The 12,455-nt window shown below is 38.4% G+C and overlaps 1 protein-coding gene and 1 long non-coding RNA gene across 4 annotated transcripts in view; both read right to left on the minus strand.

The window, feature by feature from the left end:
- Positions 1–12,455, minus strand: part of LOC109916454 — a 387,714-nt gene that overhangs the window by 66,422 nt on the left and 308,837 nt on the right. The window lies entirely within an intron of this gene.
- The window catches only part of LOC109916456 (synaptotagmin-16-like), a 64,612-nt gene that overhangs the window by 14,099 nt on the left and 38,058 nt on the right, over positions 1–12,455 (minus strand). For both annotated transcript variants that reach the window (XM_048600000.1, XM_048600001.1), the window contains exon 3: positions 9,067–9,784. In XM_048600000.1, the coding sequence (XP_048455957.1) occupies positions 9,067–9,748 (682 nt within the window). In that variant the 5' untranslated portion in view covers positions 9,749–9,784. The remainder of the gene's footprint in view (positions 1–9,066; positions 9,785–12,455) is intronic.

Genomic DNA, 12,455 nt, shown 5'->3' on the forward strand with positions numbered 1-12,455 from the left:
CAGTTGATAGTAATGTTCTCATCAGAGACATCGCTGGAAATCTCAGCAAAGCTTTCTCCAAGAGAAACAGAAGAACCTTTGTTTTCCATTGGCCTCAAACATGTCAAAATTACAGTGAAACAATCGCAGTTTGCAGACACAACAGTTCCTTTCACTATTTCTTTCTGATTTATTGCTTTCACTTGTTTTACTGTTATCTTCAACTCATAAAATTTATAATTTATGTCCTGCTGCATGCTACTGAGGTTAGAAGATTTCAGTAGAAATTGATATCAGCAAAAACAGCAGCAAGACTGGCCGTAATTTAGGATGTACCTTCATGATTATGCCATACAGGGAACTCCACGTCTCTAAGCAAAAAAAAATTGTACCAGGTTGTCCACTGCTTTCATTGGAGTAGATAGTAGTATAATAGTTTGTGTTTTATAGCAAAACTCAGCCAATCCTGGAGGAGAAAGTTGCAGGCAGCGGTGTTCTCGTCAATTCTGTAGCACTTGCCTTTCTAATTAGCAGTGTTGATGGATTCGAAAGGTGCTGTCTAAGGAGCTTTGGTTAGCTGGAATATATCTTGTAGACAGCACACACTGCTGCCACTATGCTTCAGTGGTGGAGGCAAACAAACAGGTTGCTTTGTACTGAATGGTATCAAGAGTGTTGTTGGAGCTGCATTTATCCAGCAAGTGGACAGCATTCCACAGCCTTGTGCCTTATAGCTGGTAGGAGTCAGGAGTTCAGTTACTCATCACAGTATTCCTAGCCTCTGACCTGCTGTTATAGTTACGGTATATCTATACAGCTAGTCCGATTCAGTTTCTCATCAATGACATCCCCGAGGATGTTGATAGAGGAGGCTTCAGCAGCAGTAATGCCATTGAATATCAAGGGGCAATGGTTAGATTCTCCCTGATTGAAAATAGCTTTTACCTGATATTTATGTGGCACAAATATTATATAGAACTTGCTGCATTTGGACACAGACTGCTTCTGTATCTGAGGAGTCATGACTGGTGCTGAGCATTGTGCAATCAGCAGTGAATATCTTCACCTTTGATGATACAATGTGGAAATGCCATTGATGAAGCAGCTGAAGATGGTTGGGCCTAAGACACTACCCTAGGGAATTCCTGCAGAGATGTTCTGGAGCTGAGATGACTGACCTCCAACAACCACAACCATCTTCCTTTGTGATACATACGAATCCAACCAGTGGAGAGCACAGCCCTCAAATCTCACTCACTTCACTTTTGCTAGGGTTCCATGACCCATACTTGGTCAAATGCTGCTGTAATGTCAAAGGCTGTCATTCTCAATTCACCCTTGGTGGTCTGCTCTTTTGTCCATGTTTGGACTAAAGCTGCAATGGGTCAGGAGCTGAGTGGCCCTAGCAGAACCCACACTGAGCATTGGTGAGCAGGTTATTGCTATGCAGGTGCTGCTTCATAGTACTGTTGATAACATCCATCACTTAACTGATGATTGAGAGTAAGCTGACAACGTGGTAACTGGGTGGATTAGATTTGTCCTGCTTTTTCATCACAGGCAAACCTAGGCAATTTTCCACACTGCTGTGTTGGTGTTAGTGTTGTTGCTGCACTGGAACAGCTTGGCTAGCAAGATGCATAGTTCTAGAGTCTTCAGCATGTCTGCAGGAATTTTGGCAGGGCCCATATGCCTTTGCCACATCTAGTGTCCTCAGCCATTTCTTGACATCACATGGAGTGAATTGAATTGACTAACGACAGGTATCTGTGATGCTGGTAACTTTAGGAAGAGTTTACGTATTTAAATTACTTTTTATGAGATTTTCACATTGTTGGAAATTCAGTCCCTTGAAGCCCAGGCCTTGCTTCACAATTCTTTAGATAATGCAAAATTGTTCACACATCATTAAAGTCTGCTATAAAGAGGCCTGAGACAGATACATAAGACACCACTAGAAAGACTAATCTTGTAGTTGCTGTGGTAACAATTGAATAGAGATTACTATTATCCCTCACTTCATTGTTTTCTGACAATCGTTGCAACATTTCAAAGCACTATTGTTGCTTTAGAGGTTTTAACACGCATTCCAAGTACGTAGATGATTTCAATTAAAATGGATTTTTCTAAAACCTTACTATTCAGTGGCTGACACATGAAATATAAAAGCACCCATGAGACTTGATCTAACACTTTTCTTGAGAATCTAAAAAAATTTACAGCTAAGTAACATTTTATGTAAGTTACTTTAAAGTGAACTTGATAAAATAAGCAAATGGGATTTACTCTCCTTAAGTAGAGTTTTTAAAATATAATATTTGAATGTTCAGTTTTAAAATGACCAGTGAGTTTCTCTGATTTGCTAACCTGCTTAGTCGGAGATTATGATCTCCTGGGGATCTCTATTGCTGACATAATCTTACTAACCCTATACTACTTTAAGGGAGGTGCCAACATATTTAAAGCAAAATACATGTCAGAAAATGATCACATAATTTTGTTAAGAATGTGTCTACTACAAGTCTTCATCCCCTTCTTTAATTCAAATTGAATGTGAGCAAGTGGGGCAGCCAGTTTTTTAGACAGTAATCTCCCTCAAACTGCAATAGCATTAGCGGTTAAACCATCTGTATGACTGGGGTTAAATATTGACCTGGATATTGCTTAGAACTTTGAAATACACAGAGGTTAGAAGTGCAGCAAGATCGTCCATCAGCACAATGTTTGAGAAAGGCGATCAGGATCCATTCATAAATAGATCATATGTGTTCTTTAGAATTGTATCTCTTGCAGTTTTGTTGCAAACTCTCAACAACATAGTCTTGGATAATAACTTACATGAGATCCAATTCCTCATGCAGTCCCCATTGGCACACACAAGTGACTTATTAAAAGAAAAGTCTGAATCTTATGATTTTTGGTTAAGTGTCAATTTTGCCACGTTTCATTGAGGATTCTTCTCCACAAGGTCTACTTAGATCTCTCACCGTATGTTACCAAGCTCACCTCATTAACTACCTTCCCCCATCCCTATAGCATCCCTTTCATCTATTTCCAACCCTATTCTACCACTTGCTGTATCCAGAACAATTTGCTTCTCTCAAGATATCCTGGAATTGACTGGCATCACTACACCAGTGCTATCTTTGGACCAAATGTGAGGTGAAGTTGGCAGGTACCTGCCCTGACTTCCATGTCGAGAATTCACTCCTGGCAGATGGTAGGATAGGAAACTATATTTAATGAGGTGAGATGTGCAGTCAATAAGGTCATTAATAGCAACAATTCCCTTTAATAGGCAACTCGCCGCTATCTCTTGAGAACATTGCCTCAGTGCCCGGAACTTAGTTAAATGATGCTGAAAGTTTCTAAATGTCGACAAAGGCCTGGCTGGACTTCTTGTGTTATCCTGCCACATTGGTCACCATAGCCCATGTTGTTCAGGCCCGTACAGGACTCTGCCCTAGAAACTATTAAATAAATTAGTGTCCAAATTATTTATGAACCATATTTGACATTAAGAAAGCCCTTTGAAGAGACCTGCAGAGTTAATCTAATGGATAAAGGGTCACGTCTTGCAGCATTTATACCCTACAAAACATATGACTCGGATAGTTTGAGAATCTTTAACAAATACCAACAGGTCCCAATTCTGGGATTCCTAATCTCATTCCCAGGCTTTCCTGGTTTCAGGAGTGCCTTCCAAGCATGTGTTTTGATTTGGAATGTGAGCCTTCATACAGTTCTCTGATCTGACCAGCAGAGATTGGAACATCCAACTCCTTCACAAATTTCGCAAAGTCAGGCCAGCATTTTAAAGACTCCTAGCTCACAGGACCCCAGAGGTGTTATATCCATTGTGTACAAGAAGGAACCTTATGAAAGGCAGATTTCCAAAGATTCACTTCATGACCCCAGACTAAACACCTCCACCCAGCTCTAGTTTGCTTCAAGTCTCCAATATCCACCTGAGTGATGGACATCCACGCCCAGTTATAAAGATGAACCATGCAGAGAACATAAATAACGTCAATATTTTTAAAAATACTTCCTGTTGAACATCAAACCTAAATCAAATTGAATGCACACTTGGACTCCTTCAATCGAATAATTTCTAAAATTATACTTTCATCTCTGTCTCACGAGACAATAATTCTTACCAAACCCTAATCTTCTTTTTCCAGCTCATTAGTTTTCATCCAACTAACATTCTCTTGTGATGAATCCCTACTGGTTTCCTGCAACTGTTCCTTTGAATTGATTTGATTTTTTTGTTTCTCTCATTACTCTCTTATTCCCCTCATGCTGCTCTCGGTAAAAACCAAGACCCAACTCCTTTTCACCTCTAGAGTCAGGCAAGAGAATAAAAGGACAGCAAGTGAATTTGCAACAAATTTAGTAATTCAGTCTTGAAATTCCTGTAATTTCCTCTGTAATCCAAGTGACCAGGCTTCCAATTACACAGTATATAGCAATGGCTTATTTACTGATACACCTGTTGCTTCATGCGTCTGCAAATATCCCATTTTTAATCAATTTTATTCCAGTTATAAAAGCATCAGGAAGTACAGATGAGGAAAGGCAGTAATCTGCAATTGGTCTGTTCTGTCTTGGAGTACAGGTTTGTGTAGACACAATTAGAAAACTAAAAATTCATTGGTAAATTTGTAAATGACATTGCAGAAATGTCTTTGGCAACTTCACATAAAATCAAAACTCTGCATGTACTTCGCTGATATAAATGAAAACAATCACAAAAAGATTCATAGACATTTACAGTACAGAAGGAGGTCATTCAGGCCATCATGTGTGCAACAAAGATCTGACTACACTCATCCCATTTTCCAGGTCCTGGCCCATAGCTTTGGAGGTTATTCCATCATAAGTGAATATCGAAGTTTGCTGCATAAATGTTCAGAGTTTCTGACTCAACTTTTATCTCGGGGGGAGGAACTGAGTGATGTGGGCTCTGTTGAGATGTGTGGCAGGGTCAGACAAATAAATTATTTGTGGATCATTGAGGTCATTATATTCTGACAAATTTTAAACTAAAACACGCTTTGAAGAGAACTGAAAACAATTACCAAAATCTGTAGTGGTGAATATGGGAAAACTAATTTCCTTTCTAGGCAGTAAAAACAAATTTCAATATGAAATAATTATTTATTAGTAATATTGGCTCCCATGTTATAGTTGGAGTCTGACACAATGTGAACTCCAGTTAGTGTGTGAAATACTAGATTCCACTTTTGATGATTTCAGATATTGAAGTTAATAACTTATCTCTAGATTTCATGAAATTGATTTCTTTCCCCTTCTGTAGTTTTCTTATTTGAATTGGTATTTCATGCTTTTCTATCTGATTCTTTCTTCATTTTACTCTTCTGGTACTTTTGTTTCTCAGTTTGAGCTTCCTATCCAGATTTTAGTTCATTTCAATCAATTTTTAAGCCCTGAAATGCTGCCACCTTTTTCCAAGTCACTAATCTGACTCTGTTTCATTTCATTGCACTCTCTCATTTATTTCTAAGTTTCCCAGTGTTATCTATCTGGTTTCAATTCCTTTACCAGCAATATTTCAACTCAGTGAGCATTTCCTTAGATAATAATCCCCAGATTTCTCCAAGTACCATTTATCTGCTCGCTTGAAAACATGAAATGTGATAGTGATGCACCAATCCATTGCCAAATCTGATAAAAATAAAACATTCATATGTTAAAGACATCCATTAAATGCTTGAACTTTGCACAAAAACCCCATATCCTGCAAGAAGCTTGTCATTATCATTCAGAAGTGCAGTCACTTCCAAGTGGTCTTTCAGGTTTTGCCCAGTAGTTCTGGTCATGGTGCTGTGTTTGGTACCTTCAACTCTCACAAATAATATCATAAAATAGCCTCTGGAAGGAGGCAGGGAGGGGATAAAGTGGATACAAGATTGGTTTAATGACAGGAAGCAAAGTGTAACATTTTTGTAACTGGAAGGCTATTCTGAATGGAATTCTGCAGGATTTAAAGTTAAATGCAGGAGACGTGATTAAGAAATTTGCAAATGATACAACAATTGGCTGTGATGGGAAAGAAAACCGCCAACTACAGGAAAATGTGAGCATAACAGTGGCAAATGGACTTCAATCCAGAGAACAGTGAGAGAAAGTACATTTTTGGAAGGAAATCAAAGCATACAAGGAATACATTCTAGATAGCAAAACATTGCAAACCATTGCAGAATAGATGGTTCTTGGTTAGCAGTTTTATACTATTTGGAATGTTTTCCCTGAAGATAGAAGGTAGCAGGACAAGTGGATTTTCATAAGGATGGAGATGGTCTCCAGCTTAGCCGATTCCACAAGTTTCCGTTTGAACATGGCACCAAGCATTTTCACCAGCAGAGGAACGAGGGAATGTAAAGGTGTGTCTGCCTTCAGACAAATCCAATTTTCATCACCCCACATTTCTGAAATATGTCTAATGGCCATTATACTTCACAGAGATAGCTCTAATCTTACTGGAGTTCTTTCAAGGGGTAATGCAGCCTTTTGCAGAAGTAATGGATCCTTTAGGGTGGGTCCAAGGATGCCTTCGGATGAGGTATTTAAGAAAGAATCTGTGCTTGCTATCTTACTCTATCTGTTGATATAAGCCTGAGCGATATCTTTATAGAATTAGTGATGCACCTCATTTCACAGCCTCTCATTGCCGGTAAGGTGTCTGTCAGTTCACCATTTGATTGGCAGGTCCAAGTGGTTAAGCATCTAGATGCTTACATTATCAAACCACTGAACATGGATATTATGAGGCAACTGCACAGCTTTCGGAAATCTGATCCTTATAAATTCACTCACTGTGATTCTAGATTAAATTCCCTTTAGAACTTGCTGTACCTGAATGTGTTTTCCATTGTAAAAAGTCATTGAAAAAATTAAGCATCATTAAAGTTCAGCACACAAAAGCAATTAGCAAAAGTGAAGCAACATTTGTGACTAGAAATCATAAATTATCATCGACTTTGGACAATAAAGCATGGATTAGCTGCACTGTACTAACAGAGAAACCCAGCAATAACTTCACAATAATCCGGCAATAACTTTAGGATATTCTGGTTTCCAATAACCCTTTGTTTGACAGTTCTAACGCTTAAAAATATTAAAGTGAGGGGAGAAACAACATTTTTAGATTCAAATTGGTTACCAGTTGGACAAAGCAAAGGTCACAAAATTAGATTGGATTTTCTGATTGGCATCATTCCAATGTGGCCAAGTAGCCCATTTAAAATTAATGTGCTATCACTGACTTTAAAGTAATGTTGAATGGATATGAAGGGTCTAGACACAGAAAGGCTTTCATTTTTTGTAACTCCACAGCAAGTAGAGACTAGAATGGAAGGTAAAACTGGTCCTACTCAATCATACAAAGGGACTTAAGGGAATTGCTATCAATGGTTAAAAAAAAAATCAGCCACAGTATTGAAAAGGGAAGACTATTTGCTACAAGGCCATTCTGTTCTTACTGTCAAAGGCCAATTTCATGCTCTCTAAATAATGATGCCCAGTGGAGATATTTGAATTAAATGGATATTGCACAGAATATAAATGTTAGATTGGGTTCTTTAGCTTTGGATACAGCCCACATAAGAGAAGGTGCTTATAAGATGTAAAAAAAAAGTTGAACAAGTCAATGAGAAATCATTTTAGCCACTCTTGACTATTAAGTAGCTCAAGAATTTCATGTGGGTGGGACTTGAGTTAGGAATTGTCCTGGTGGAGAATACAATGGACTGACGGACCTACATACTGTTAAGGAAGGGTTAGTCTGTGTTGTGAACTGGTGAAATCATTAAGGGAATGAAATTTTATGTAGGATGTGAAAGTTAAGGACAAGAGTATGACATTTTACAGTCCTTGTATCTTGTCCATCACCCAAAATGTTTACAATTTGCATTGGCATCTGCTATCCTTAAAGAATGAAGTTCAAATTCAGCTAAAAAGCAACTTGCCTTTCTGTTTAATATTTTGGATTTGTTTACTCTGGCCTTTATCAAGCCAGTTTCCCTCCTTGATCTTAGTGTGGAAACATTAAGGAGCTTAGAAAGGTTGCTGTTGGCAGGTGTTAATGGAACTGAAGATGTGTGGCAAGTACTTCCATCAGTGTTAAGAAGCCCTAAGACCATAACTGAATGTGTTTTTCTTAATCATTTATAAAATCTAGTCAGACTGGACAAATATTTTAGATACAGAAATTGCAAAAGTTTTGGGTAATGGCAAGAAACAAGGACTTCAAAATTTCATATTCTTATCCATAGCTTCCACATTCCACATAAACTTTTATACCCTTAATGATTTCACCAGTTCCCAACACAGCTTAACAGCATCCAGACTTAAAGCAAGAATTTTCATCACAACTCATTAAATTTCACTTCACCACACTTACAATTTAATGTTAATTGTATTTTAAATACTTAACCTTGATTAAAATCTGTACAAAGTAATATAGAATTCCATACAATCTGACTAAAAAAGGAGGCGCTGGTGTCACAGTGGTGATGTTACTGGACTGGGATCCAAATGATAGCTTGGGGACAAGAGTTCAAATCCCACTATAGCAGCTGATGGAATGTAACATTCAGTTATAAAATCTGGAGTTCAAAGTTAGTCACAAGAATGGTGACTATGTATCAAGTGTTGTAAAAACCCATCCGGAGCATGAATGTCCTTTAGGAAATGGGAATGGGAAATTTCCTTAGGCTGTCCTTACCAGGCCTGCATGTGATCCACAGCAAAGTGGTTGACTCTTAATTGCCCTCAAAAATGTTAAGCAAGCCACTCAGTTTGAGGGCAATTAGAGATGGGCAACAAATACTGGCTTTGCCAGCAATACCAACGTTCCAAGAAAGAATGTAAAAAAAATTCATGACTTTTTGAAAACGTATATCATCATCCTAAAATCACCCCAAACATTATCTCAAAAATGAGTGAAAATGACACCCCAGGATGTCAGTATGAACTGATGAGTGAAGCAAAGATAGATAAAAGTGCAAGTTATCTACATATTTTGATGCTTTATTGGGAAGCTTTTCCTTTACTTCTTACCTGCCTGAAATTTCACATCAGTTTCGTTACAATCTGCTTCACACTTCACATTGGCGTAGTTATAATCAGATCCGATTTCAGGATTGAGGTTTTCTGCTTCTTCTGGAATAGCAGTTAGATCATTCAGGGTTTCATTGTCATAATGGTTGACATTGCTATACATATTGGCCTTTATAACAGTTACATCTTTTGAATCTATCCCATTGTACGAAATTGAAGTAACTTGTCCAAAGTCTTCATCTTGTAAACCATAAGCACCAGGCTGATGTCTAGGAATTGCGCTTTTACCATCATGCAACCCCATTTCAACAGCTTGGTATTCGGAAGATTCCAATGCTGCATCAGTGTCCGGTTGTAAATCAATTTCTGTGCAACGTTTGCCCAGAGAATCATCATCAGCATGTAAACCAGAGTCAGTTTTCAGGGCTCGGTCTTGTTCCTGATCATCTTGCTCTGCATTTGTTGAGGAAGTTGAAACTGCAGAATTCGACATTGGACTGGATGCACCTTGACGAAGATTTAGAAAGCTGTTGGAAATGGAGCTCCCAGCTTGTTGGAATGATTCAGATATCTGCGACATCCAATCAGAGAAGGACTGCGTGAATGGACCCTTCTTCGGAAGTTCTTCAGAAGCCATAATCAATGGATTGCAGAATGCTTGATCGTGAAATGGTCCAGACATTTTAATCTGTCAACATGCCAGTTACTCTGTTCTCAGCTACAGAATGAGGATCATAATCAATTAAAGTCAGTCACTTCCAGAAAGCAGTCACTGACATTACTAGTGGCAAAAGGCACTGCGACAGGGCACTAGACCAAAGGGAAAACAAGCCAATCCATAGTCAAGTAACACAAACGATAAATGAAGAGTTACTCATCTCATAAGATCTATCTAAATAAGATAGAATGTATTAATTTAAGAAGGCTGCTTTACAGAATTCACACATCATTTATGAAGGAGAAAGTAGGAGGATACTTTGGAAGGTTGACTAAAATATGACTTCGACAGAATTGATTTAATTTACAAAGCTTAAATAATCACAAGAATTAGAACACAAAAATGAAAGTTGTCTCGTCCCAGAGGATTATAGGCTCCTACCTCATTATAGAGAGATGACTAATGATGATTTTAATCTAAGGACTAAGAAGGCGGAACATTCAGGGTGACCTCTGCCTGTGGGGGAATTGAATCTGCATTCGTGATGTCACTCTGCATTGCAAACCAGCAATCTAGCCAAGGGAGTCGTCTGGGCAACAAAACAACTTTACATCTTTTCCTCACCATTTACGGCCATGTCTGCATTCAGAATTTTATTGATACAATATTTTTAGTTTACACCTCACAAGATTGCTTCTCAGTCCATAATTCCTTGACTAAGCATTTGGCCACTACTCCTAGTAGTTTCTATAGGCACCCTGGGACATTTCCTAAGTTAGAGACTTAATATAAGTCCTAGCTTTATATTTCCAAACAGAGAAAGGCAAGTCATAAAAACAACACTGATGTTTAAATTCTCTATAGATAGCCTGTCGAGCCCCCAGAAATTAATTTCATTTGTTATCCCAACAACTCCCTTGTTCTTTTTGCCCTTGTCTTTTTTTTAACTCCAGATGATGACTTTCTAGTTATAGTTCCACAGCTGGTGGTAACTCTCCAGCATCTCACAGCTATGTGGGTGTCCCCTGTAAACCCAAGGCTGTAACAGGACAAGCAGCAGATCCCAAAATTATCCTCAATTACATTTCATTTTCTTTACTTACATTATAGGATGTCCAGAGAAATGGCTGTAATTTGTCAGTGACATCCATGCAGAATATTGAGGTGTGTAACCTCAAATCACTTTATTGCCAGATCCATAATGCACTAGGTACCAAGACCAGTGGCAGCCTCAGCGAAGGTTATGCACTTTCATCATTTTTTGAGCAATACCACGAAATCCAATGATTTTGGTTTAGGTTAAATTCAATCCATCATGTATTCCTGTATACCCACATTCTACATAAAACTGTATATATGGACCAGGAAAAAAATACATTTAAATTTTCGACATCATTTCAATTTAGGATTCTTTTCATTGACAAAAGTATTATAAAGGAAATCTATTCTTTACCAAACAACATCTAACAGCACTGAGAAGCCTGTTGGTCTCACCTTCACCAATTCCAATCCCCAGTCAGAAGAACAATCACCCTACATTTCACAGGCATCTATCAGTCCTGCTCTCAAGTAGATCTGCTTGAAGTGAAACTCAATTGACTGGCTCTCTCATTTTCCCCAGCCTCCCACCCACAGAAGAAGTGCCCATCATTGTCCAACATTCCTTTTGATGGCAGTGGTAAGATCAGACATTCACTACATAGGATACAGCAAACCTAACCACCACATATCTGCAGAGTCTTCCTGCATTATCCATTCTGCTGTACCTTCTAATTTACTGCGATGGCTTGGTAGCATAGGCTAAAACAAACAACTACACACAATTGTGTATGATCGCACACAGAAAGAGGCTAATCTGCTCAAACAGTCTATTAGCAAAATTTAGGCTGTACAAATGCCAATACAGATCCTGTTCAACTTGCCCCATCAACACAGCATAGTACTTCTATCTTCCTCAGGTCCTTACCTAATTCCCTCTCCATGCCAAATGTGTCCAACACTTACATGGTCACAAGTCTCATATTTTAAGAAAAAAGAAGTTGCTCCTGAATTTGATGTTGAACTAGTTTATATTTATGGTCTCCAGGTGTGGTGATGCATCAAGTCAAACTCCAAAACCCAGTCTCTTTGAGAGAAGAGTCCCAAGGCTGTCTATTTTTCTAGGTAAGTTTAAGCTTTCAATTCCTATATCATTTTGGTAAATTATCTTTGCACCATCTTCAATGCCGTAATATTGTTGATACAAGGATATGGAACATGTCACAGCATGCCTGACAGCTTAGGGAGAAGGTGGTGGCAAATTTAATCCAATTGGCAGACCTCCAGCCACCACCCATCCTGAGACCTGTCTGAATTATTGTAGGATGTTAGCAATGGCCTGGTAGGATGGATTGTTGAACTATTAATCTACAGACTCATGTAACATTCTGGGGATCTGAGTTTAAAACCCATCATTGCAGATGGTGGAATTTGAGTACAGCAAACAAAAAATCTGGAATTAAAAGTCTAATGGCGATCGTGAAACTGTTGGTAATTGTCAAGAAAAGCCATCTGGTTTGGTAATGTCCCTTAGGGAAGGAAGCTGCCATCCTTACAATGCATTTTAAAATGAATGATCATGCTGGCCAAACTTATTGAATATTTTGAAGTAATAATGGAAAGTGTAAACAATGGTATTGCAGTAGAGATATTATATTTGTATTTCCAGAAGGCCTTTAATAAAGTTAAAACA

This window comes from Rhincodon typus, chromosome 8 (genome assembly GCF_021869965.1).
Source record: "Rhincodon typus isolate 14 chromosome 8, sRhiTyp1.1, whole genome shotgun sequence".
In the NCBI taxonomy this organism is placed as follows: Eukaryota; Metazoa; Chordata; class Chondrichthyes; order Orectolobiformes; family Rhincodontidae; genus Rhincodon; species Rhincodon typus.